Source organism: Dermatophagoides pteronyssinus, unplaced genomic scaffold (assembly GCF_027571235.1).
Source record: "Dermatophagoides pteronyssinus isolate colony J.1.1.1.1 unplaced genomic scaffold, Derpt_VIB-CSIC_2022.12 sq0013, whole genome shotgun sequence".
Lineage (NCBI taxonomy): Eukaryota > Metazoa > Arthropoda > Arachnida > Sarcoptiformes > Pyroglyphidae > Dermatophagoides > Dermatophagoides pteronyssinus.
The window spans coordinates 134,208-156,686 of NW_027461537.1; the positions used below are offsets into that span (position 1 = coordinate 134,208).

General features: G+C 31.0%; 7 protein-coding genes across 7 annotated transcripts; 2 read left to right on the forward strand and 5 right to left on the reverse strand.

Annotated features, from left to right (window-relative positions):
• Positions 1 to 532: 532 nt before the first annotated feature.
• pkaap (A-kinase anchoring protein pkaap) lies at positions 533 to 2,594 on the reverse strand. The gene is made up of 2 exons (XM_027340523.2): positions 2,403 to 2,594; positions 533 to 2,339 (listed from the first exon to the last, which is right to left on the reverse strand). The coding sequence occupies exons 1-2, from the start codon at positions 2,434 to 2,436 to the stop codon at positions 724 to 726; spliced, it is 1,650 nt and encodes a 549-aa protein (XP_027196324.2). The 5' UTR covers positions 2,437 to 2,594; the 3' UTR covers positions 533 to 723.
• A 22-nt stretch (positions 2,595 to 2,616) lies between these two features.
• Positions 2,617 to 4,614, reverse strand: LOC113790814 (rhomboid-related protein 2-like). Its single transcript, XM_027340518.2, has 3 exons — positions 3,927 to 4,614; positions 3,660 to 3,848; positions 2,617 to 3,599 (listed from the first exon to the last, which is right to left on the reverse strand). Exons 1-3 carry the CDS (start codon positions 3,978 to 3,980, stop codon positions 2,736 to 2,738), a joined length of 1,107 nt encoding a protein of 368 aa, XP_027196319.1. The 5' UTR covers positions 3,981 to 4,614; the 3' UTR covers positions 2,617 to 2,735.
• A 60-nt stretch (positions 4,615 to 4,674) lies between these two features.
• Hrs (Hepatocyte growth factor regulated tyrosine kinase substrate) lies at positions 4,675 to 7,191 on the forward strand. The gene is made up of 3 exons (XM_027340512.2): positions 4,675 to 4,865; positions 4,932 to 5,016; positions 5,082 to 7,191. Exons 1-3 carry the CDS (start codon positions 4,826 to 4,828, stop codon positions 7,084 to 7,086), a joined length of 2,130 nt encoding a protein of 709 aa, XP_027196313.1. The 5' UTR covers positions 4,675 to 4,825; the 3' UTR covers positions 7,087 to 7,191.
• Positions 7,147 to 15,993, reverse strand: FASN1 (Fatty acid synthase 1). The gene is made up of 4 exons (XM_027340507.2): positions 15,838 to 15,993; positions 14,822 to 15,009; positions 7,442 to 14,736; positions 7,147 to 7,364 (listed from the first exon to the last, which is right to left on the reverse strand). The coding sequence occupies exons 2-4, from the start codon at positions 14,967 to 14,969 to the stop codon at positions 7,257 to 7,259; spliced, it is 7,551 nt and encodes a 2,516-aa protein (XP_027196308.2). The 5' UTR covers positions 14,970 to 15,009; positions 15,838 to 15,993; the 3' UTR covers positions 7,147 to 7,256.
• Positions 15,994 to 17,360: 1,367 nt separating this feature from the next.
• oxt (Xylosyltransferase oxt) lies at positions 17,361 to 20,345 on the reverse strand. Its single transcript, XM_027340511.2, has 6 exons — positions 19,615 to 20,345; positions 19,383 to 19,555; positions 19,111 to 19,313; positions 18,730 to 19,036; positions 18,035 to 18,667; positions 17,361 to 17,958 (listed from the first exon to the last, which is right to left on the reverse strand). The coding sequence occupies exons 1-6, from the start codon at positions 20,231 to 20,233 to the stop codon at positions 17,362 to 17,364; spliced, it is 2,532 nt and encodes an 843-aa protein (XP_027196312.2). The 5' UTR covers positions 20,234 to 20,345; the 3' UTR covers position 17,361.
• On the forward strand, positions 20,326 to 21,305 carry LOC113790817 (uncharacterized). The gene is made up of 2 exons (XM_027340522.2): positions 20,326 to 20,451; positions 20,521 to 21,305. Exons 1-2 carry the CDS (start codon positions 20,422 to 20,424, stop codon positions 21,184 to 21,186), a joined length of 696 nt encoding a protein of 231 aa, XP_027196323.2. The 5' UTR covers positions 20,326 to 20,421; the 3' UTR covers positions 21,187 to 21,305.
• LOC113790815 (RCC1 and BTB domain-containing protein 2-like) lies at positions 21,173 to 22,473 on the reverse strand. Its single transcript, XM_027340519.2, has 2 exons — positions 22,097 to 22,473; positions 21,173 to 22,045 (listed from the first exon to the last, which is right to left on the reverse strand). The coding sequence occupies exons 1-2, from the start codon at positions 22,332 to 22,334 to the stop codon at positions 21,282 to 21,284; spliced, it is 1,002 nt and encodes a 333-aa protein (XP_027196320.2). The 5' UTR covers positions 22,335 to 22,473; the 3' UTR covers positions 21,173 to 21,281.
• Between the last annotated feature and the right edge of the window lie 6 nt (positions 22,474 to 22,479).

Consider the following 22,479-nt stretch of genomic DNA (forward strand, 5'->3'; position numbering starts at 1 on the left):
ATCAATCAATCAATCGATTTTTTTTTTGAACATCAATTTAGTAATGATATTGACATCGATATTGGTGTATTGGTGTATGTCTATATTATTATTTTTTTCCCCTTTGATTTTTGTGTGTATAGGTTGCATGCTTATAATTTTCAATTTATTTTTTGTATATTTTTATCTTTCAATGTCGATTGTCGATCATCTATCTATTAGTGACAATCAGTAAAAAAAAATTATTTACATGTTTTCTCTCTCTCTTTCTCTCTCTCAATCACTATTTTATTGCAGAAAATGAAATTTCCAGATGTATCCGAATGATAATTTTGATGATGATGATGATCATCATTATTATTGAATATATACAGGTTTGGTTGTTAGCCATCATTCGATAGATTAATATCGTTAAATCTTCTTTTTTTTTGTCAGAAAATTGATGAATTTTTTTCCCTTAAAAAAACAAACAAACAACTTTTCGACTGTCATTGGCCTTAATTTCGAATACAGAAAATTCAAAGAATAAGCAACATCGAAAAAAAATCACCAATTATTAGAAACAGGGTTTTCCCCTCATTGTAATCGTTCGTTTATTAAAGCATTTGTTTTAAAAAATTATAATTTTCATTTGTAATAAATAAAACAGACAAGCAAAAAAAAAAATTTGCAAATAGCAAACAGAAATAATTAGATTGTCAAATCATACAAATATAAATAAAAGAGTTGATATAGATAATTCATTTATTGATTAGAATCATCAAATTCAATCGGATGTTCTGGTTGTTGTCGATTTGTAACAGAACAAACATCATTAATAATACTTTCAGCTATACGCCATGCATCATCTTCTGATTGGATTCGATTAGCAGAATTACCAAATGAAAGTCGACGAAAAAATTGTGTCAATTTTGAACGATCAACACCCGGTGATGATCGTGGTGGCTCCGGTTCTAATGTACTATTTATACGACCATATTTATCGATATAGGTAAATTGTAATCGATCTTTTAGATCACGATTCCATAAAAGATCTGATTGATTGGTCATATCAATATTTAGAGAATTTGATTTATGATTTTCAATATCATTCACAGATGATATTTTCATTGATGATCGTTTTGCTTTCGATTGATTTTGTAATTTTTGATCACAATTCTGTATATATTCACGAAAATGACTACTGTCAAGAAATTGTGGAAAATATGTTTTGGAAAAATATTGCAACAGAATATTTGCGATTCGATCAAAACAATCGGGCTGGAATTCTGTTATCGGATCTTTTAGATCTATAATTGATGATCGTAATTGTTCAATGATTGGTTCGGAAACCTGAAGAAAGCTTTCGATTGAAGCTGCACGACAATTAAAAAATCGATTATATAAAGCACAGGCATCGGAATGTTGTCCAGAGAATTTTCGATAATTTCGATATTGTACTAAAAAATCGACAAAACATTTCATACGTTCAGTGGCCATAAAATCCATAAAAGCTGACGAGATTAATGTATGGGAAAATAATATATCAGAAAGTTGAAATTTTTTCTCTCTCAATACTTCGGATTCATATTTAAGAAAAAAATTTGAACGAAGAAATTTTTCGTAATATTCACATTCAATTTTTTGGGATAAAGATTGTCGAAATGATTCGAATATTTTAAATGATAATTGGAGTTGTTGATAATTTGGAATGATTTGGTCATCATCATCATGATCAAATAATTCAATCACTTTTGAGTGGACGTTTAAATCGATTATCACGGAATTTTTGGTTGATTGGCCAGCATCGGTTATATTAGTGGCATCGTTATTTTCATTTACTAATTGATTAAATATTCGTCGAAAATCATTAAGAAAATTTTGATAATTTTTCTTAAGTTCTTCTTGATCTTCAAGTGATGGATCTTTGTTATCACCGGGAAATTTTTCTTGAATAAAAAACATCAGACAATTTGTCTGAAGAAAACATTTTATCACTATATTAGCGTGTGATCCTAATGATTCCATAAATTGGACGAAACACAGAAGAACATCGGCATTTTGTTCGACAGTAAAACATTCATCAAATGTACATGTTAAACAAGAATCAAGCCGAACGGAAACGCTTGGATCATACATGGATTCAGCTAATAACATCTGATATGATGGTTTAAGATTTCGATGTGAATGTAGGCCACTAATCTGTGATAATGTCTGTTTGGCACTCGTTTTATGGCTTGATGAAAGATCATTATTATTGCTGGCGATAAAATTATCATTTCGATTGGATGAATATCGACCTTTAGATGATGTAGATGGTGAATTATTTGATTTTTTCGAACCATTCGAATCTAATTGATTCAACTTATCACGACTGTTGGCTAAAATGAGAAAAATTGTCCAATCAAAATAATTGAAAACAATCACCAAAAAAATATATTTACCGATAAAATTTTTAATTGAATTTGGTAGAGGCATTTTTTAAGTAATAAATTTCATTTTTACAATAAAATAAATTAAAATTCACTAAACAATCGAGCCGCATCAATTTTTTTTTCTAATTCGTAAAAAATTTCGAGCAAATAAATATAAACATTCGAATTGATCAATCGATTATTCGTTAGGGTACGTTCTCTACGAAAGGACACAATAGCGCAATTTTTTAAATTTAAATTTGAATTTTTATTTTATCAAAAAGATGATCGAAAAAACAGAATGAAATTAATGAATAAATGAAATGTCAAAAGATTAAAGGCAATTTGAAAGGGCAGTATAATTTAGTAAGCCTGTTTACAAACTTCTGGATCGTTTGGATTGTAGTAATAATCATCATAGAAAATATTAAATAAAATTGCAACAGTCATGAATATGATATAAACCAATAATGAAAACCAAGCCAAAATTAATTCCCAACGTTTTGCTTTTAAATTCCGTAGAACGTTAAATCCAACAAATAAACCGACTAATGAACCAGCTAGATGAGCAGAATAACTAACACGATTACGTTGACTTGTTTTATAACGATCATATACAGCAACACTTATGTCAGTCGAAACGAAAATAATAATTGTCAATAAACGAGCCCAATTGAAATCCATTTCTTCCCAATTCATTACAACATTGGCTAAGTGTGCAGCTAATAAAGCATAAACACCACCACTAGCGCCAGCTAAAAATGTATGAGGATCCGAAAGAGAACTGGCAAGTGATCCGGCAATCACACCGGTTATGTAAACGATACCTATACGCCACCATTTATGTACCATTTCAAGCGGGATACCCAAAACCAATTGAATTAACAAATTACTGAATAAGTGATAGAATCCAGCATGAATGAACATATAGGTGAAAAAACGCCAAACTTCATAACGCCGACAAGGATTATAGATTAAAATACTTTTCCATGGTACAGGACCAGAAGTAGAAACTTCACCCAAGATGACACAATAATATATAAAAATGGCTATTTCAATGATACTGATGGTCAATATGAATATCGGTGGTGGCATACAATTATATTCATCCAGATATTTACGTATGACAGATTGACGTTGTGATTTTGGTACAACAGCCATAGCAGCATATCGAACTAGTCGATGTAGCCGTGATTGAATCTGTGTATCTAATCGTGAATTGTAAATCTGTAAAATAAATGAATTCGAAAGAAATTAAAATTTTTCCATTTTCAAATGAATACCAACCAAATTGAGAAATTGTTGATAATCAATCAATCGATCATCATTTTCATTCTGTAATAATGATTCCAAAACATCGATCGATACATCTTCACTAAAATGATTATTACTTTCATGTAGAATACGTTTGAAATCACCTAAACGTATTTGGCCAGTACGATGACGATCAAATCGATCGAATACTGGTTTCCATGCCTATCAATTGTTTAAAAGAATAAATTTTAATCAATTAAATTTAAAAATGCCAAAAAAATAATTCATCATGAAACGAACCCGATCCATTTGGATGGCCATTTGTTGATGAGAATTCGATTTCGATGTGCTCATTGTTGATTTCGAAAAGATAAATTTTATATAAGATTTTTCAATAGAACTTTTAAAGAAAACAATAGATAAGACACTGATTTTTGATTACTTTAGAATTGAACCCAAATGACTCATTCAATCAATCGTTCATGCGAGTCGAACAGGTAGAATTTATACAGGTTTTTTTTTAAAAAAAATGGGTGCTGGCTATTTACATCAAAATTTAATTCCAAAGGCACGCATGTTTTCATCTGTATACTGCAATGAGTATAAAATCGAAGAGATAAAATTGTCATAACAATCCTGAGCAAAATTTATATGGATCAGATTTTGAATTATATAGATAGAATATTATCAATAGTTTAGGAACGATAATTTGATATTGAAATTCAATTTTATTTTGGGTTATTAAAAAAAAAATTCTTGTCAACACCCTTATGGTATTTGATGATTCGATTCTAAACAAAATTATTAACTAATAATTTGATTACAATAGAATTAAGTTAATGTTGGTATATTACAAAATAAAATAAATAAATGCCACCATGATTTGACCTCGATTTTGGTGTTTGAATAGTAAATCATACCCGATCAAAAATAAAAAAAAATCAGGTAAAACAAACAAACAAACAAAAAAATCAGGCGGTATCCTATTTATAGTGGTAACGTTGTTTATGATTAAATCCATTGATTAACAATTCTTTATTGTTCTTATTATTATTGTTGAACCAATCTAACTGCGAAGTTTATTAATTTTTTTTGTTGGTTTTTAATCATTGTCATCGTATTGTTTATCAAAGATTTTAATCCTAAATAAATTTGTTTGTTTAAAATTCTTTTCAAGAAAGATTCATTGATCAAAGAAAATGTTTAAAAGCTCAACATCTCCGTTTGATAAATTGCTTGGTAATAATAATAATAATAATAAAATTTTAGAATGAAAAGTTTTCAAAATCAATTTTTCTTCTTTAGAAAAAGCAACTAGTCTAACGAATTTGGAACCAGATTGGGGAAGTATAATGCAAATTTGTGATGCAATCCGTCAAAATGATGTCCAGTATGTTTTCATTCTTGTTTGTTTTTGGAAATTTTTCGAAATTATATTTTCTTTCTTTATTTTAGACCCAGATATGCGTTGTCTGCAATCAAGAGAAAGTTAAATGCAACTAATCCAAATGTTCAATTGATGGCCCTAAAAGTATTGGAATCATGTGTGAAAAATTGTGGACCTATATTGCATTTCGAATTAGCCACAAAAGAATTTATGGAAGAAATGCATACTATGTTGCGAAACAGTTCGGATATCAAAGTTAAAAATGAAATTTTACGTCTTATACAAGCATGGGCACATGCATTCCGTAAGGAACCATCATTCAAAGCAGTCAGTGATCAAATGAGATTAATGAAGGCTGAAGGCTTCCAATTTCCAACGTTGAAAGAAAGTGATGCTATGTTTTCTGCTGATTTAGCACCAGAATGGTCGGATGGTGAATGTTGTCATCGTTGTCGTACATCATTTACGGTTATGAATCGTAAACATCATTGTCGTCATTGCGGACAAGTGTTCTGTGCGAAATGTTCGGCGAAAACTTCGACCATTCCGAAATTCGGCATTGAAAAAGAAGTTCGTGTTTGTGATCTTTGTTATGATAAAATTAACAAAAAAATCGAAATAAAAACTATGCCAATGAATGATTTGGCCGAAAATTCTGCTAAGGCTAAGGGATCAGCAAATTCATCGAATCCAACAACACCGACTAAAACTAAAACTGAACAAGAAATTCAGGAAGAAGAAGAATTACAGCTCGCATTGGCATTATCAAAAAGTGAAGCCGAAAACCTGGAATATGAAAAAATGCGACAATTTCGCAAATCTTCTGGCAGCACTGGACAATCAAATAAATCTCATAAGAAAAGTTCGGGTTCGAAATCGTCCTCAAAATCGAAAAGTGGTAAAAAATCGTCATCATCATCGGCGGTGGCAAAAACTGATCTGGATATTGAAAATGATGATCCAGAATTAGCTCGCTATTTGAATCGAGAATATTGGGAACAAAGATCTCAAAGTTTTGGTGATTATGAACCGTCACCGTCGCCAAGTGCACCAACACCTATATCAACCAGTAATTCATCATCTGTTGCTAAAGTAGATAATGAATCAAAAATGACTTCTCAAAATAAATTTGGTCAACAGAATGATGCTGAATTGGAAAATTTCATGAAAAATCTTCAATCAACAATTGAGATTTTTGTCAATCGGCTACAATCAAATAAACTTCGTGGCCGTCCAATTACAAATGATAGCGGTGTTCAAGCTTTGTTTATGAATCTAACTAATATGCATTCTCATTTGATGATGTACATGCAACAGACAAGTGAATCTCGTTCTAATTGTGAACGATTGCAGGACAAAATACAACAGATTCGTGATGCACGTGCTGCATTGGATGCATTGCGAGATGAACATCGTGATCAACTGAAACGTGCTGCAGCCGAAGCTGAACGTTTGCGGCAGCAACAAATGGCTCAAAAATTAGATATAATGCGTAAACAAAAACAACAATATCTGCAATATCAACGTGAATTGGCCATTCAACGAATGCAAGAACAAGAACGCGAATTAATGATGCGAACAGAATTATTGAAATTTGGTACAAATCCGGCGTCGATTCCTCAGCCACAACAACCGCAGCCGCAAATGCCATGGAATTCATCAGCAGCAATGGGTCCATATCATCCACATCCAGGAACTTATTATCAGCCTACATCAAATCCACATGGAATGGCTGCCCAACCACCATCACAAATGATGGCTCAGCCACCCCAACAATATCCACCTGCATCGATGCCTGATCATACAGTCGCTGGTGGTCCGAATTCTATGATACCTCAACAATCATATTATATGCCACAGCATCAACATCAACCTGTTGCATATATGGCACCACATTCACAACAACCACAAACTGTTACAACAAACAATGGATATGCTCCAGCAACGTATGGTGGAATGCAAGCACCACCACATCAATCACAACAACATCCCGAACAGTTGCAACAACAACAACAACAACCGGAGCCTGTTAAAGAACCAATAAAAGAAGAGTTATTAATCAATTTTGATTAAATTGACATGCAAACTCATTTACAATTTGAATCGATTTTGTTTTTCATTATTGATGATTGATTAACGATAATAACATTTTTTTAATAACAAAAAAAAGTAGATTTATATTTGTCTAATAATTATTGAATTTTGAAATAATAAAATTTATGCATAATCAAGTAAAAAAAAATTTAAATTAATTTTTGTTGAATTAATTCGGAAATTTGATCCACATTATCGGTGATGAATGTCTGATGATTACCAGGTAATTTATGACATTCACATTTACCCGTTACAATCTATATAAAATTTATATAAAAATAAAAAACGTTTTAAAAATAAACAAAAAATTAATAAAATTTGATTAAAAATTTACCTTTGAACAACCATAATCTTCATCTTGTTCACCACTTTTAACTAGTGATTCTTCAGCGCGTATCAACGTAATGTTGCCAACGAATTTTTGTTCCGGTTTATATTCTGCCAACATCATTAATTTTAAGGTAAAAGTTTCAATTGCTACCATTGTATCGGATATATCCGCCGATTGAATCAAACCTTTTTCAACAAGAATTTCTGCAACTTTACGTAATTGTTGTTGTTTATCTTTCATAGCTATTAGCTGTTGTCGTAGTTGATCCAAATCAATACGAGTTAGTTGACTAAGAAAGAAAATCAATGATTCTGTTTCTTTCGAATGTTCATCATTATTAACATTATAAATTCGTTCACGATATAAATGTATAAATGAACCCATATTAATTGGTGATCCATCCAACAAGATCAACGATACATTTGTTTGATTTGATTGCAATTGGAGCGCCATATCGAATGCAATGATTGTTCCGAATGAATAACCAACAATATTGATGGTCGATCCATCATCAACTATTTCCGTTGTCAATCGAACAAAATAATTACTTGCTTGTTCAATTGAATGAAAATTACGAAGTTCAGCAGTCCAATTTAGGCCAAATACTGGATTCGAACATTTTTGAGCCAATTGTTTGAGCAATTCGAAATTTCCTTCAATAGGTGGTAAAAAGAAAATCGGTAGACCTTTACCATTATTGTTTAATTTTATATATTTTTCCGTGGGTAATTTCAAAACAGGTATCGATAATGTCATAGCTGTTGAGGATGTTGTATTTTTGGAATTTTTGGCTTGCGAATCGGTTGCTTGATTTAGACCACCAATTTCCATTAGATTTTTTACAGTTAATGATCGTAATTCTTGAACCGAAAGTATTACTTCATAATTTCTTTCGAGAAATTGTTTCACTTCAACAGCCATTAATGAATCCATACCTAATTCGGCTAACGATGTATTCGGTGCAAGATTATCCATCTGTTTAATGCCAAGAATATTTGAAATCGTTTTCAACAAATCTTGTCCACTTCCAGCAGATGATGAAGCAGATTTTTCATTGTTACGTTTTGCACGAACATGTGAACAATAGACAGCATCGTTCATTTGTAAGAAACGATCCAAAACTGCCAAACATGATGGTATACGTTGTGGCATCGTACCACCAATTACAACATTATTACCACCCATTTGTTCGGAAACAACACCTACATCACCGATTGCACCCCATTGAATAGCAAGACCATGAAGTCCAGCAGCACGACGAAGTTCACAAACACGTTCCATTGATGAATTAGCAAAACCATAATTAGATTGACCAGCATTACCACGACCACAACTGATCGATGAAAAGGTAACAAAATAATCCAAATCTGGACATACTTTTCGACTGATAACATCCAAATTTTGTGTACCACGAACTTTAGCCGCACAAACTTTTTCAAATGATTCGGCAGTTTGATTTTCGATGAAACCATCACTGAGAACCATTGCCAAATGAAAAACACCACCAACAGGAGCCATTGATGATGCTTCCTTAAACAATTGATTTACACCATCAACGGTTAGAATGTTTGCTTGTGAAATATGAACACGAACGCCAGATAATTCAAATTGTTCAAGACAATAATGTTGATATTGTTGTTGAACACCATTTCTTGAAACAAGTACTAACTTTCGTGCACCACGTTCAATTAGCCAACGAGCTAATTCCAAACCAAAACCACCAAGACCACCAGTAATGATATAACTTTTTGTTTCATGAAGTACTGTACGAGCAATAGCCATTACTGGTTGTACAGTCGGACGAATTGTTTTCGAATTTTCTTCCTGTCGAATTTTGATGACAACTTTTCCAATATGTTTACCAGTAGCCATAAAACGGAATGCCTGTTCTGTTTTATCCATTTCAAATGAATTTGATTTCAGTGGTTGAACAACACCGGTAGCTATTCCATCATGAACTAATTTCGATACCATTTTTCTATGTGCTTCAACCAATGGTGATGGACTATCACGATCCATTAAAGCATCCAATAGAATTCCATGAAAAGCAATATTTTTCAAAAATGCAGCCATACCCAATGGATTATTTTGTGAAAGATCATATTTACCAATCTCCAAGAAACGGCCATGTTGTGCAACACATCGAACACTTGCTTCAAGTTTTTCTTCGGCCAATGAATTCAAAACCAAATCTACACCGTAACCATTTGTTTGACGAAGAATGTGCTGTTCGAATGATGTATCTCTCGAATTGGCTATATTTCGATCAGTTAATTGTGGAAATCTTTGTTTCAAATATTCACGTTTTTCGTTCGAACCAACAGTTGTAAAAACTGTACAACCCATACTAAGACAAATAGCTATTGCAGCTTGACCAACACCACCACTACCCGAATGAATCAGAACAATTTCTCCAGGTTCCAATTCACCCCGTACAATCAATGCATAAAAAGCAGTACTATAAACGACCGGTACAGTTGATGCTTGTTCCATAGTCCAATTATCCGGAATTGGCCAAACAAAATCTTGATCTTGTATTAACACTGATGTAGCTAAACCTTTTGCTGGTACCATACCCATAACACGTTTACCTTGTTGATCACGACCAGCAAATTCTAGACCAAGTATACAATCTTGTAGGGCAAGATCACCAGGTAAAGCATCTGGTGGTAGTTTTCCTGTTGCCAACATTACATCACGGAAATTTAATGGTGCATAATATACGGTGTATAGATCGCCCTTTGATTTTTGTAATGTTTCGGGCAATTGTCGCCAAAATTTATGTTGAGATTCATACCAATTAAGGCTGGATAGATCACCGCGAACAGCAACATTTAGATAGGCATGTTCGGTAGTCATTTTTGTAGTGACATCATCCAATTCATAATGTCGAAATGATCCAAATTGTTTTTGACGATATACATTCATAACTAAATCTTTTTTCAATATTTTCGAATAGAATGCTTGATCGAATGATGAAAATGAAGGAAGTTCAGAGCCTTTAATATCAGTACCTAAAATGCAACGAATACGATCACCGCCAGGTTCTTGTCGAAGACATTTAACAAGACCGACTACACCATTCGATGGATTATCATTAGCAATTAGCCAGATATTTTCACCGATATTTCGTTTTTGATATTCAACCATTTTAGTTTTCAATTCTTCAACCCATTTGTCATAATCAAATGCAGATACATTGATTATAGCCTGTCCATTTACCGGAATTGGATGATCGATTTTTCGCCATAACAATACATTGCTTGTCATTTCATCTGATCGTTCAGAAATCAATTCAAAACCAAATTTTTCGGCTTTCAATTTGAATTGATCAATATGATCGGTATTTAAGGTGTTGAGTTTTTTCATTGTTAATAGTAAATTTTCAGCCGGTGTTGGTTTAGAACGGAAAATGGCCATAAGAAAACCACCATCTTTGATTGATTGATACATTGATTCGATCATTGTTGAATAATCGATTGATTGATTATTGAATAATGATTGTAAATGACTATCTTTGTAGATAATCAAATCAGTCGAATCTGATGCGATTGATAAACGTTCTTTTGGATTCCATGTAACTTGTTCGATTTCTTCAGCCAAATCTTGATGATCAGTTGTTAGAATAGTATAATCAACATTGATTGGATAACCAGATGATTCGATCGATTTTTTAACAAGTGAAATTAAAGGTCGTTTTGTTGGATTTACTTCGGCTATATTTAATCGAGCTGTCATACGATTTTCAATAATCACATGAATCGGTACATTGATATAGGATTCATGAGCCATCCATAATGGATCAGATGTAAAATCAATCTGATCAATGATATCTTCAAGTTTCTGACCCATTGATAATTGTTGAAGTGTGGATAAAATTGGATATTTATTCGAAGCTTCCAAATAATTTTTAAGCAATGATTCATCAATTTTTACTGATGATTTTGTAATCGATGATATTTTCAATTTATCAATTAATTGATTCGTTACATAAGCCAATACATTATTGTATTCATTCAATTTCGTATGAATTTGTTGATCAAGAACACCTGATTGATTGTAGGCAGTAAAATGACATTTTTCCAACGTTGGAATCTGACTGTTTATTCGTCGAGGTGCTAAATTTACTTTTAATCCTTGAATTTCAAGACCAGGAGCAATGATCGAATTGATTCGATGATCATGAATTACCGATAATACACCATCAGATTTTTCAACGGCATCATAAAGTATTTTTGGATCACAACGTACAGATTGAAATCGTACCGGTAGATATAAGCCACGATTATTTTTGCCCAATATTCCTAACTGTAACATATTGTCAGCCAATACAACCCAATTGGAAAATTTAAGTCGACCTTCATTCGAATCAGCATCAATAATTCCTTGAAAATTATGTCCATAATCATAGCCTCGTAATCGAAGTTCTTTATAAACTTCTTTGCCAGTTAATCGAATTGTTTGAACTTTTGGTTTTTCATCTAATATTTCCTGTAATTTTACAGGGCTTCCTTCGGGAAGTTGAATTTTACCCGAAACAACAATCATATTATTTTCACAGATTGTAAATTCACCATTACTTTCCATAAGATGTATTTCAAATTTAACTGGTGTTTCTTCATGCAAAATAGTTGCACGATGTAATGATACATTTTCGAATACAACTGGTGTTTGTTCACAAACTTGTCCCTTAAGTTTGGCTAACATTTGCCAGGCAATATAAAGATAACCAGTTGCTGGAAACAATATTCGTCCATCAATACAATGATCAGCATAGAATTTTTCAGAATTTTCTTTCAAATCTATTTTAACCGAATGATCAGATTTATTACTTGGATTAAAATAATCCGGATACAATAATACAAGCCATGATTGTGAATGATCCCATTTGATTAAAGAACTTATTGATTGAATATTTCTTGATACTGGATATTCAATTTTTGGATACAATACGGAAATATTTGGATTAAATCCTAGATTATATAGTTTACCCAATGCATTTAGAAATAGTGATTGTTGTTGATCATTATTGTTACGTTTCATTAGTCCAAGATAAGCAATTTCAGGACCTAATGTTCGTTTGATAATTGGTTGCAACAATGAATGTGGAGCAATTTCAATAACAATAGCATTGTTTGGTATTTTCTGCACAACTTCATGAAACAAAACCGGTGATTGAAGATTATGTACAAAATATGATGCCGATGAATATTTGGCTTTTTCTTCATTCCAAAGATCTTCCGAAAAAGATGAACTAAGCCAACGTGATGATCGAAGTTTAGGATCCGGTATAATTTCTTCAAGTTTTTTCAATAATGATGGTGCAATTTTTTCCATAAAATGACAATGGAATGCAATATTACAACTTTTCACTTCACGGGCAAAAATATTTTCACTTTTCAATTGTTCAACAAATTTTTTGGTAGTATCATAGTCACCGGAAATGGTCACTGAATCTTGTGAATTGTGACATGCAGGCACTACTCCTGATGGACATCGAGCTTTTGCCTCATTCCAGGTAAGACCAACGGCTGCCATCAGACCTTTTGGTAAATTGACCATCTCTACACAACGGCCACGCCAATAAGCAGATAGAAGCATCTGTTCATGAGTAAAAGTTCCATCAGCATATCCACATCCAAGTTCACCAACTGAATGACCAACAATACCGTCTGGTTCGATTTTCAATGCACGAAGCAAATCGGTCAATGCAATTTGTACGGCTGCAATTGAAATGAATGGTGCTACAATTGTGTCAAGAACTTTTTCATCTTTGCTCATTAATATATTCATCAGATCAATATCGAATTTTTTCAAAATATTAGCCGATTTTTCAATTGATTGTCGAAAAATATCGATTGCCATAAGACCTTGTGCCATCGATGTCCATTGACTACCCATACCGGAATATACAAACCAAATGGGTCGTTTTTCCGGAACTCGGTTAATTTCTTTTGGAAATGTTGTTTCACCATCCGGATGTTTATCGGCAATCATAAAACCACGAGAATTCATACCAGAATTTTCTTCTGTCATTGCTACATCGTTAAGTAGGGCTAAAAATTCTGCATTTACTTTGTCCGGATTTTTTTCAATAAAATCAAAAATATGATTAACACTATCTTCAGTACGGCCTGATGCGAGAATTAATCTTGGAATTTCGGTTACAATAGAAGAATTTATCGGATCCAATTCTTTAACATTTGGTTTCAATAGAACATGAATATTTACACCACCAAAACCAAATGAATTAACTGCAACAATACCATCTTCGAATGGAGTATTTTCTGTAACCGGTTTAATTCGACCTTCGATCAATTCGGGAATGTTCGTATTAGGTGATTTGAAATGTAAATTTGCTGGTATCATTTTATTCTGAAATGTAAGCAAAACTTTAGCCAACGAATTAAGTCCTGATGCTGGTTCAGCATGTCCAAGATTTGTTTTAACTGATCCAATCAATAATGGTTCTTTGCGATGTTCAGGACAGAATACTTGAGCAATAGCTTTGGTTTCGACTGGATCACCAACAGGTGTACCGGTTCCATGTGCTTCAACATATCGAACTTCAGCTGGATCAATGCCTGATTCTTCGACTGTTTCACGCATCAATGTCATTTGTGAATGCCATGATGGATAAGTAATACCTTCAGGTTTATTACCATCGGTATTTGTTCGAACATGTACAACCGTAGCATAAACACGTTTTGCGACCATTTTTCGTTGTAAAAATATTGCCGAACAACTTTCTGATCGTACATAACCATTGGCCGAATTATCAAGATGTTGACATTTACCTTCAGGTGAAAGCATATTTAATTTATGAAATTGTACCGATGTTACTGGTCGAATACAAAGATTAGTACCACCAACAATTGCTTGATCACATTCATTTGTTTTTAAAGCCAATATAGCCTGTTGTAATGCCATAAAACTGGATGAACAAGCCGTATCCATAGTATAGCTAGGTCCTTGAAAATCGAATGTAAATGAAATACGATTCGAAAACATTGATCGTGAACAACCGGTAAGTGCATAACCGTTTGCACGTTCAATATCTTCAACAAGTGCTTCTTCAACTTCGGATGTTGATGAACCAATAAAAACACCTGTACGTGTTCCACGTAATGTTTGTGGATTAACACCAGCATCAACAATTGCTTCATATGTTAATTCCAATAATATTCTTGCTTGTGGATCCATATTACGTGCCTGTTTACCATGAATACCAAAAAATTGAGCATCTAATTTACTTAAATCTTTAAGTTTTCCATTTCGACCAGGTAGACCATAAAATCCTAACGAATTGAGATTAGATTGAATGAATTAATTTGATAAATGGTAAAATTCATTTAATTTCATTTTTTTAAAAATATAACTCACCAACAGGCCAACGACGATCATCTTCGGTAACCATATCGACATGATTATAAAGATTTTCTTTAAGTTCATCAATATTATCCGATTCAGGAAAACGACCGGATATACCGGATATAACAATATCATCATCAATATAATTTTTACCCATCATAAGTCAGTTTGTGTGTGTGTGTATTGTGAATCAATCAAATCTAAAAACCACCAGCAAAAAAAAACAAATGAATGAAAGATTAGACAGAAAAAAAAATTTTTTATTATCAAAACAATCGATATGATTTCGACAACGGTTCGAATAGAAGAAAAAAAATGGGGAGAATGAAAATAAGATTTTTTTTCGTTTTTGCTGAATCTCTGAAAAAAACACACAGTGTCAATGAAACAAGGAAAGCCAAGAAAAAACTAGTATCATTGGATCGTGTAAAGAGAAGAGAATTGGATCTTATGGCTTATGGCTCTTTTCTATTTACCCGAATGATTATAATTATTGTCAAAACTGATGCAGTGTCATTATTATTATCACCTTATCATTATCATTGATTATAAGTAAAAACATAATTAAGATCATATCGCATTGATGCGTGAATTTTTTTTTTTTTTTTTTTTTGTCAATTTCAATCATCTTGACATCAAATATCAGCAAGCAAAAAAAAATGAAAAATTTTGAAAGAATTTGTGTCAACGTTTTTCTTTTTGGTCGGATAATTATTACGACAACAACAATAATTTTCTACTGCTACCGATTATTATTATTATTGAACACTATCGGTGTATATCGGGTGTCATTTTATTGATTATATTATGATTACTTTGAAGTTAATTATTTTTTCTTTTTGTATTACGTAATTTTTTTTTCAACGATAAAAAAAACAAAAGGAAAAAAATGTGACTGAAATTATACTTTTAGAAGAAGAAAAAAAATCATATTTCATTCAAAATCATTAGACCTGACAAAAAAATGATTTATTGATTTTCAACTTGAAAAAAATAAAACAAGAAAAAACAATTAACGGATTAAATACCTGGAAAACAAAATGAGAATGAAAGAATTATTTTATTGAATTTGATTTGATTTGATTGAATTGAGATGAATCACTTTGAAATTGACAGATGAAAAAAATTTACTGATGAAATCAATAAAATTAATAGAAATGAAAAACAAAACAAAACGAAAAATTTCAAACAATTAAATTGATCACGGTAACTGACATAATTCAAATAATCTAATTTGTTTGAACATCATCGATTTATATATGTAAAGAGATTTTGTTTTGAAAAAAAATAACAAATAATGTGTGTGATTAGAATCAGAATACGATCAAAATCAATTGATTATATATAAAACAACGGTATTCATTACATTTAATCGACGCATGATGCTTCCTGGCATCATTTTCATCATCATCATCATTATCCTCAACGTAACTGACATGTTAATAATAATGAAAAGGATGAAAAAAAATCATACGATTCTCATTCAATTCACATTTATTGATCATCGTCATCATCATCATCAAACATCATCATCGACATGACAATTCGATGATCCTTTCTAATTCGAATGTTTTTCTTTTTTACTGTGGACTTATAGTCCGAGATTCGTATGATGATTTATAAATCATTCGAAAAATGAAATTTTTTTCCCTTTGATGTTTTCATCAAATATTTTATTGATTTGATTTGATTGATTATCTGAAATGATTGATTTTGGATTCGATTAATATTAAAAGATAAAAAAATTATAAATATAGATCGAATGATCGATCAACATTGCACGTGAATTAGGAAATTTTACTTTTTTTTGTATATATTTCTGTTATTTTTTTCGCGCGCCAGGCAAAAAAAAAAATGATTCTATTTTGTCATACGATGGCTACTGTCGAATGTTTTATTTTTTTTTGTTGTCGTACATTTTATTGATAATTGACGTCGATTTTTTTTTGAAAAAAATAATAATTTCGTACGCAGACGACAAATTTGAATAAAATCACCTGATCGGCAAATTTTATCAAAAAAAAAAAAATTGGAAATTTGTTTTTGGTCAATGGTCATCATACTGGTGCTTCTATTGAAATAAATTTTTTTTTTTGAAAAGCAAAAATTTATTCGGAATGAAAACAAAAGAAAAGAAAAAAAAATCTGGACAATAAAATTCAAATCCCGAATTAATTCATCGAAAGAGTAGAAATGATTGGAAAACAAATTGAATTAAATCCCAGATGGTTTTTTTCAATTTTTTTTTTGTTTTATTTTCACATCACGGAAATGAAATGTATGGGGGCACGGGAAAAAAATCAGGATTTCAAATACCGAAATACAAGAATCTATTGCCATAAAATCAAACAAAAAATTTGCTATATAGTTTGACCTTTTACAATTTCTTTCGAATAAAACATCAAAAACAATATTATTTCACTGAATTTTAAATTTTTGTCGGTGCATTTTTTTCTGTGATTACGATTTCAATGATCATTACGTATTTTTGATTGCATGCGAAATTTTCCCAATAATTTTTTTTTGAATAGGAAAAAAAATATTTCATAACTTTAAAATGAATAAAGGGCTTTTAGTTTGTCAATATTCCAATCAATTTGATCACAGTAATTATGATGATAGATTTGAAAATTTTTACATAAATGTTGATTATCATTATTAGATAGATGAAAACAATGTTGATTAATGTACCAAATTTTGTTGATTGTTGATAGATGATAACTATTGTTGGGAAAAAATTCTGGATATTTAATCATTATGGATGTAATCGATTGATCATATGAATAATTTGATTGTATTATCATATCGTTTATATGATGATCATCATCCGAAAGAATAAAAAATTGTGTAATACCCAGGATCGCATCGGTAGATTCATCCAAAATAATCAATTTCCATAATCCATTCATAAGAGGATAATCATGTCTATATAATAAACCGATTCGTTCATTATCAATAATTTTTGTATTGTTCAATATGATTTGATTTTTATTTGCAATACGATTGAATGGATCAATAAAAACAAAACAAATATGATAAACACCAAAAAATGTTTGCCATTCATGCCAAATTTCTAATCGATTTGTTTGATCCAGTAGACAATCAAAATTATGAAAATATTCATCTTTTTCATCGAATGAATTGCAAATCTTTATTTTAAAGAGAAAAAAATGAGGAAATTTTCATGATTATTGGCTTAGAGAAAAAAAAATTCAATCAAAATACCTTTATGGATTTTAATTTCGGTCCAGATGATGAATCAAAAAGAATGGTTTGATTGGAAAACGTTCGCAATAAAATATCGATTTGGAATCGGTGAATAGATTCTTGAAATCGAATGACTGTACCATAGAAATCATTGGAATTATGAAACAAAAGATCTGTTTCGATTATTTCGATTTCAGTTTGATTACTGTAAGTATCCGAACATAAAGATGTTAGAAGTTGAAGAGCAAAATATATGAAAAAATTTCGCCGAAACAAAGGCAATTGATTCAACGAATCAAATCTAGAATGATAAATATTTTCAAGATAAAAACCATGATTTTTACCCAAATTATTATTTTGACCCAAAAATCTTAGCTCAACAAAATCAATTATCTGTTTATCGATTAATGGAGAAAATTTTCGACCAAAAAATAATGGTCGTGTTTCGGTTGCCATTAATCGTGAAATATCACCACGACTATTTGTTGAACCATAAAGACGAAAAACATTTGGTGAACATCCACACCAATCGACAATTTTTTTCTGTTGACATTTACAACCACGTTTACGATTCCAATTAGTTGCCAATAAATTATTGGCAATTATCGTCGTACAATAGGCTGTATTTCGTAAAACTATATGGAAAAAACTCTTGAAAAAATAAAAAGATTTGAAATCGACATATTTTTATAAAGAACAAACTAATTCCATACCTCGGCTGGTAGTAGAGAATATTCAAAATAATTACGTAAACCATATACAAGACTAGATTCATCATTTAATTTTTCGGTTACATAATTAGAGAAAGATCGGCTCAATATCATCCAATCACTACCACCATCCCAAACAATACCTTTGATCAATGATCGATCGGTTAGACGCCACATACGTCGTTCACATTGTATAAATACTTTGTTTAATGCTTGTGTCTGAATGAAATCGAATGTATTTTTTCCATGTGATTTGATAAAATTTCGTTCATTATTTTTGGCCAGATAATGCTCTAATTGTTCGATTTTCCTAATGAAATAGAAATATTATAAACATCATTGTTAATATAATGAAGAAATCATCTTTTTGTTTTGCATTCATACTTGATTGGAAAACTAGATTCACTTAGATTCAATATGAAATTCCAATCATTCCATTTGTTTAATGCTTCATGAATACAGAATAAAATCGCTGTCAAAAGACTGGAACCACCCCAAATTGTATTAAATCTTTGTTGCGTTAATCGTATATTGGCAGGATATTTTCGTTGTAAATATTCAAGTTCAGCAAAGAGGTAGTTATCATGCTATTAAAAAAAAATTAAATCATAAACAATCGAATCAATTTAAAAAAAAACAAAACAAAATTGACATACAGCATCAACATGAATGAGGTAGTAATGATGATAATTAAAAATGTTTAACATCAATCTATTTACTTGAAGTGTTGAACGACCACTAAGCAATAAAAGAAAGACTATTTTTGGTCGAGTAAAATTTTGTCCATAATTATCCGTTGTGATTAAGGGTGGTAATTTGCGAATGATTTCTAATTTTGTAAAAAATTTTATGAAATACAATATGGATTTTTTTCCGAAAAAAACATACTTTTTACACCAGTTGAAATGATAAATAAAAAATTGGATGAATATTTGGAATGTATGGCACGTTGTAAATCACATTCTGTATGATTAGTTAAAGAATTTGTTCGATCAATAATTGAATCATAATTATGAGTGCAAATACAATATTGATTCGATATGAATAATGCAAATGTAAAATCAATTTGCATACAAAGATCCGTACAATCATTATGATTGAATTGTTGTTCAGGATCTATACGTAAAATTTTATTAGATTTTTTATCGACAAAATGATCAAGAAATTCGGATCGAAATTCCAAACAGGTAAGTAATTTGTTTCCATCATAATTTTCCGGACATTCATTTTGTAATCTTGATGGCCATAATGATTGAAATTTTATATTACAAAAAGTATCGATTAATTTTCGGCGACAATTTAAGGTTTGTATACGATTTAATGCACTAATTGCTTGTTTATCATCAATTACACATTCATTATGATCCTTGTTGATAATCGAATGATGATCCAAAACAGATGGATTATAATTAAATAAAAATGTGGATAATAAAATTAATAATGATTGTAAAAAAACTATACAGATAATTATAATGAATATCAGACGAAATGTCAATCGACGAAACATAATTTTTCAATGTTTCATTCGAAACAACATTTTTTCGAATCAAAATCAAAAGAATAATATCATTGTGATACGTATCCGATGAACGGTTTATTCTGCAGAATCGGCTGTTTTCGAATGCGCATTTTTATTTATCACGAATTTTTTTTTTTAAATTTTTATTCTCAGAAAATTCTGACAAACAATTTACAATGACAGCTACAAATGATTTTAGTTTTCAAGTAATTAGAATAATTGTTGATCAATTAATTTTATTGTTTATTAATTGAAATTTTTACAATTTCATGAAGGTTGAATTTGCTGTTCTAATGAAATGTGATGCATGTCGAATTAAAATTATTGAAGAATTAAAGAATTTACCTTCGGTTCATATCGATGAAATTAATGTAGCTAATCAACGTTTAGTGTTACGTTTGAATGAATCGAGTCCAAGTGCATTTGAAATACAAAATCTATTGGAAAATAAATTACAATTGAATACAATTATTCGTGGTACTGGTAATTTTATAGCTGCAGTTGGTGAATTACGAGGATCTGATCATTATCCCGGTGTTTTTGGTGTTGCTCGTTTTATTCAAAATGAACAAAAACAATGTCTTTTTGATGCGGTTATCGATGGATTCACTGATTCATCATCATACAATGTTGGTATACATGAATATGGTGATTTAAGTGATTCTGATCTAAAATCAATCGGTTCCGAAATTTTCAACATTGCTACAAATGTTCAATCGATCGATGGTAAATTGTCGGTGAAGAAAAAAATAGACAATTTAGATATATCATCAAAAATTGGTCAAAGTTTAGCTGTAAGAAAAAATGATAATGGTGATATTATTGCTGCAAGTGTTATTGCACGTGCTTCAAAAATATTGAATAATACTAAAAAAGTTTGTGCTTGTAGCGGAAAAACATTGTGGGAAGAACGAGAAACAATCGATCAAAAAATTTTTTAAGACAAAATACTTTATTTGAAAACAATTCATTCGAACAACTTTTTTTTTCTAAAAATTGTTTTGTTATTCAAGAATATATTGTATCCTAAAATAAATTATAGAATCTTTGTCATGCCAAATGTAAATGGATAATCTTTAAAGTATAATGCAGTTACATCGGCAAATGATTGTATAGATTTATTCAATTTTCTTGGTCGAAATATTCGTTCTCTATCCAATTCACCCCATGCATAATAATGATTATCATTATTTACTGCTAATGAAAATCGTTCAGAATTAAGGCAAGCAATAGCGGACACGTGAGTTGGAATTGGAATCAATGTTGGAAATGTATGAATTTGAGATTCATGTTTGATTCGTTTTAGACCAAGTTCACCGTCTTTGTTTGAACCACAACCATATAGATGACCATTTTCAAATAGAAACAATGTATGATCTTGACCACAAGCGATATCTTTTAGCCAAACATTTTGAATTGAATCCGGAAACTTTACCAATGTTGGCTGATGTCTATTTCTTGTATCACCAAGGCCAAGTTGTCCACTTTCGTTATCGCCCCATGCAAATATGTTGCCATCTTTGGTAACAGCGAATGAATGATTACCACCGCAAAAACAATCGGAAACATTCTCCAATCCTGTATCAATCATACGTTTGTATGATTCTTCACTACCTGTAATTTGTCCGGAACGATTGGTACCCATTGCAAATAATTTACCATCATTACGTAAAAATAGGCAATGATCACGGCCACATTTAATAGTTTTAAATCGATCAACATTCGAAATACATTTGAATTGTTTTAAAGGTGTCCATTCAGAATATTCATCACCAAATTGATATACGATACCATCATCAACTAAAATCAAGATAAAATCATAACCATGATCGATTTGTTGTATATGTTTACCATTCAATTCATCGACTTTTATCGGTTGTTCCTGAACATATTTTGGCCTACCGTCTGGTGTTAGACTACGATAACGGATATGACAAAGCATATATGTTGTACAACGATCATGAGTAACCATTATATAATGATTTGTAGTTTTTGTAAGATAACCAATAGATTTTACTAGATCCGAATCATTAATTCGATAAAGATCTTTTTTCCAAAGTTGTAAACTGGAAGAATTATATTGTTCCATCTTGAAGGTTAATGTTGCAATGTTTTGTTGAAATTGAAATCAAAATTTGATGAAATTTTGGTTGGAAATTTCAATATTATAATCCTCATTTTTGTACAATTATTAACGAAAAAGAAAAAAATCTTATCAGAAAAAAGATAATCAA

Bases quoted from the DNA above. Each gene is read 5' to 3' on its own strand.
- LOC113790817 (XM_027340522.2), top strand. From the start codon at position 20,422: ATGACAGCTACAAATGATTTTAGTTTTCAA. The intron at 20,452-20,520 runs GTAATTAGAATA...AATTTCATGAAG, and splicing joins CAAATGATTTTAGTTTTCAA to GTTGAATTTGCTGTTCTAAT.
- FASN1 (XM_027340507.2), bottom strand. From the start codon at position 14,969: ATGATGGGTAAAAATTATATTGATGATGATATTGTTATATCCGGTATA. The intron at 14,737-14,821 runs GTGAGTTATATT...TCAATTCGTTAG, and splicing joins TGATCGTCGTTGGCCTGTTG to GATTTTATGGTCTACCTGGT. The intron at 7,365-7,441 runs GTAAATTTTTAA...AATTTTATATAG, and splicing joins AAGATTATGGTTGTTCAAAG to ATTGTAACGGGTAAATGTGA.
- oxt (XM_027340511.2), bottom strand. From the start codon at position 20,233: ATGTTTCGTCGATTGACATTTCGTCTGATATTCATTATAATTATCTGT. The intron at 19,314-19,382 runs GTATGTCAATTT...TTTTTTTAATAG, and splicing joins ACCTCATTCATGTTGATGCT to CATGATAACTACCTCTTTGC. The intron at 17,959-18,034 runs GTATTTTGATTG...TTTAAAATAAAG, and splicing joins CGAAATTAAAATCCATAAAG to ATTTGCAATTCATTCGATGA.
- Hrs (XM_027340512.2), top strand. From the start codon at position 4,826: ATGTTTAAAAGCTCAACATCTCCGTTTGATAAATTGCTTG. The intron at 4,866-4,931 runs GTAATAATAATA...TTTCTTCTTTAG, and splicing joins TCCGTTTGATAAATTGCTTG to AAAAAGCAACTAGTCTAACG. The intron at 5,017-5,081 runs GTATGTTTTCAT...TCTTTATTTTAG, and splicing joins ATCCGTCAAAATGATGTCCA to ACCCAGATATGCGTTGTCTG.
- LOC113790814 (XM_027340518.2), bottom strand. From the start codon at position 3,980: ATGAGCACATCGAAATCGAATTCTCATCAACAAATGGCCATCCAAATG. The intron at 3,849-3,926 runs GTTCGTTTCATG...AACAATTGATAG, and splicing joins TGGCCATCCAAATGGATCGG to GCATGGAAACCAGTATTCGA. The intron at 3,600-3,659 runs GTTGGTATTCAT...TTTATTTTACAG, and splicing joins ATCAACAATTTCTCAATTTG to ATTTACAATTCACGATTAGA.
- LOC113790815 (XM_027340519.2), bottom strand. From the start codon at position 22,334: ATGGAACAATATAATTCTTCCAGTTTACAACTTTGGAAAAAAGATCTT. The intron at 22,046-22,096 runs GTAAACATATAC...TCTTGATTTTAG, and splicing joins AAAAGTCGATGAATTGAATG to TTGATGATGGTATCGTATAT.
- pkaap (XM_027340523.2), bottom strand. From the start codon at position 2,436: ATGCCTCTACCAAATTCAATTAAAAATTTTATCG. The intron at 2,340-2,402 runs GTAAATATATTT...TTCTCATTTTAG, and splicing joins TTCAATTAAAAATTTTATCG to CCAACAGTCGTGATAAGTTG.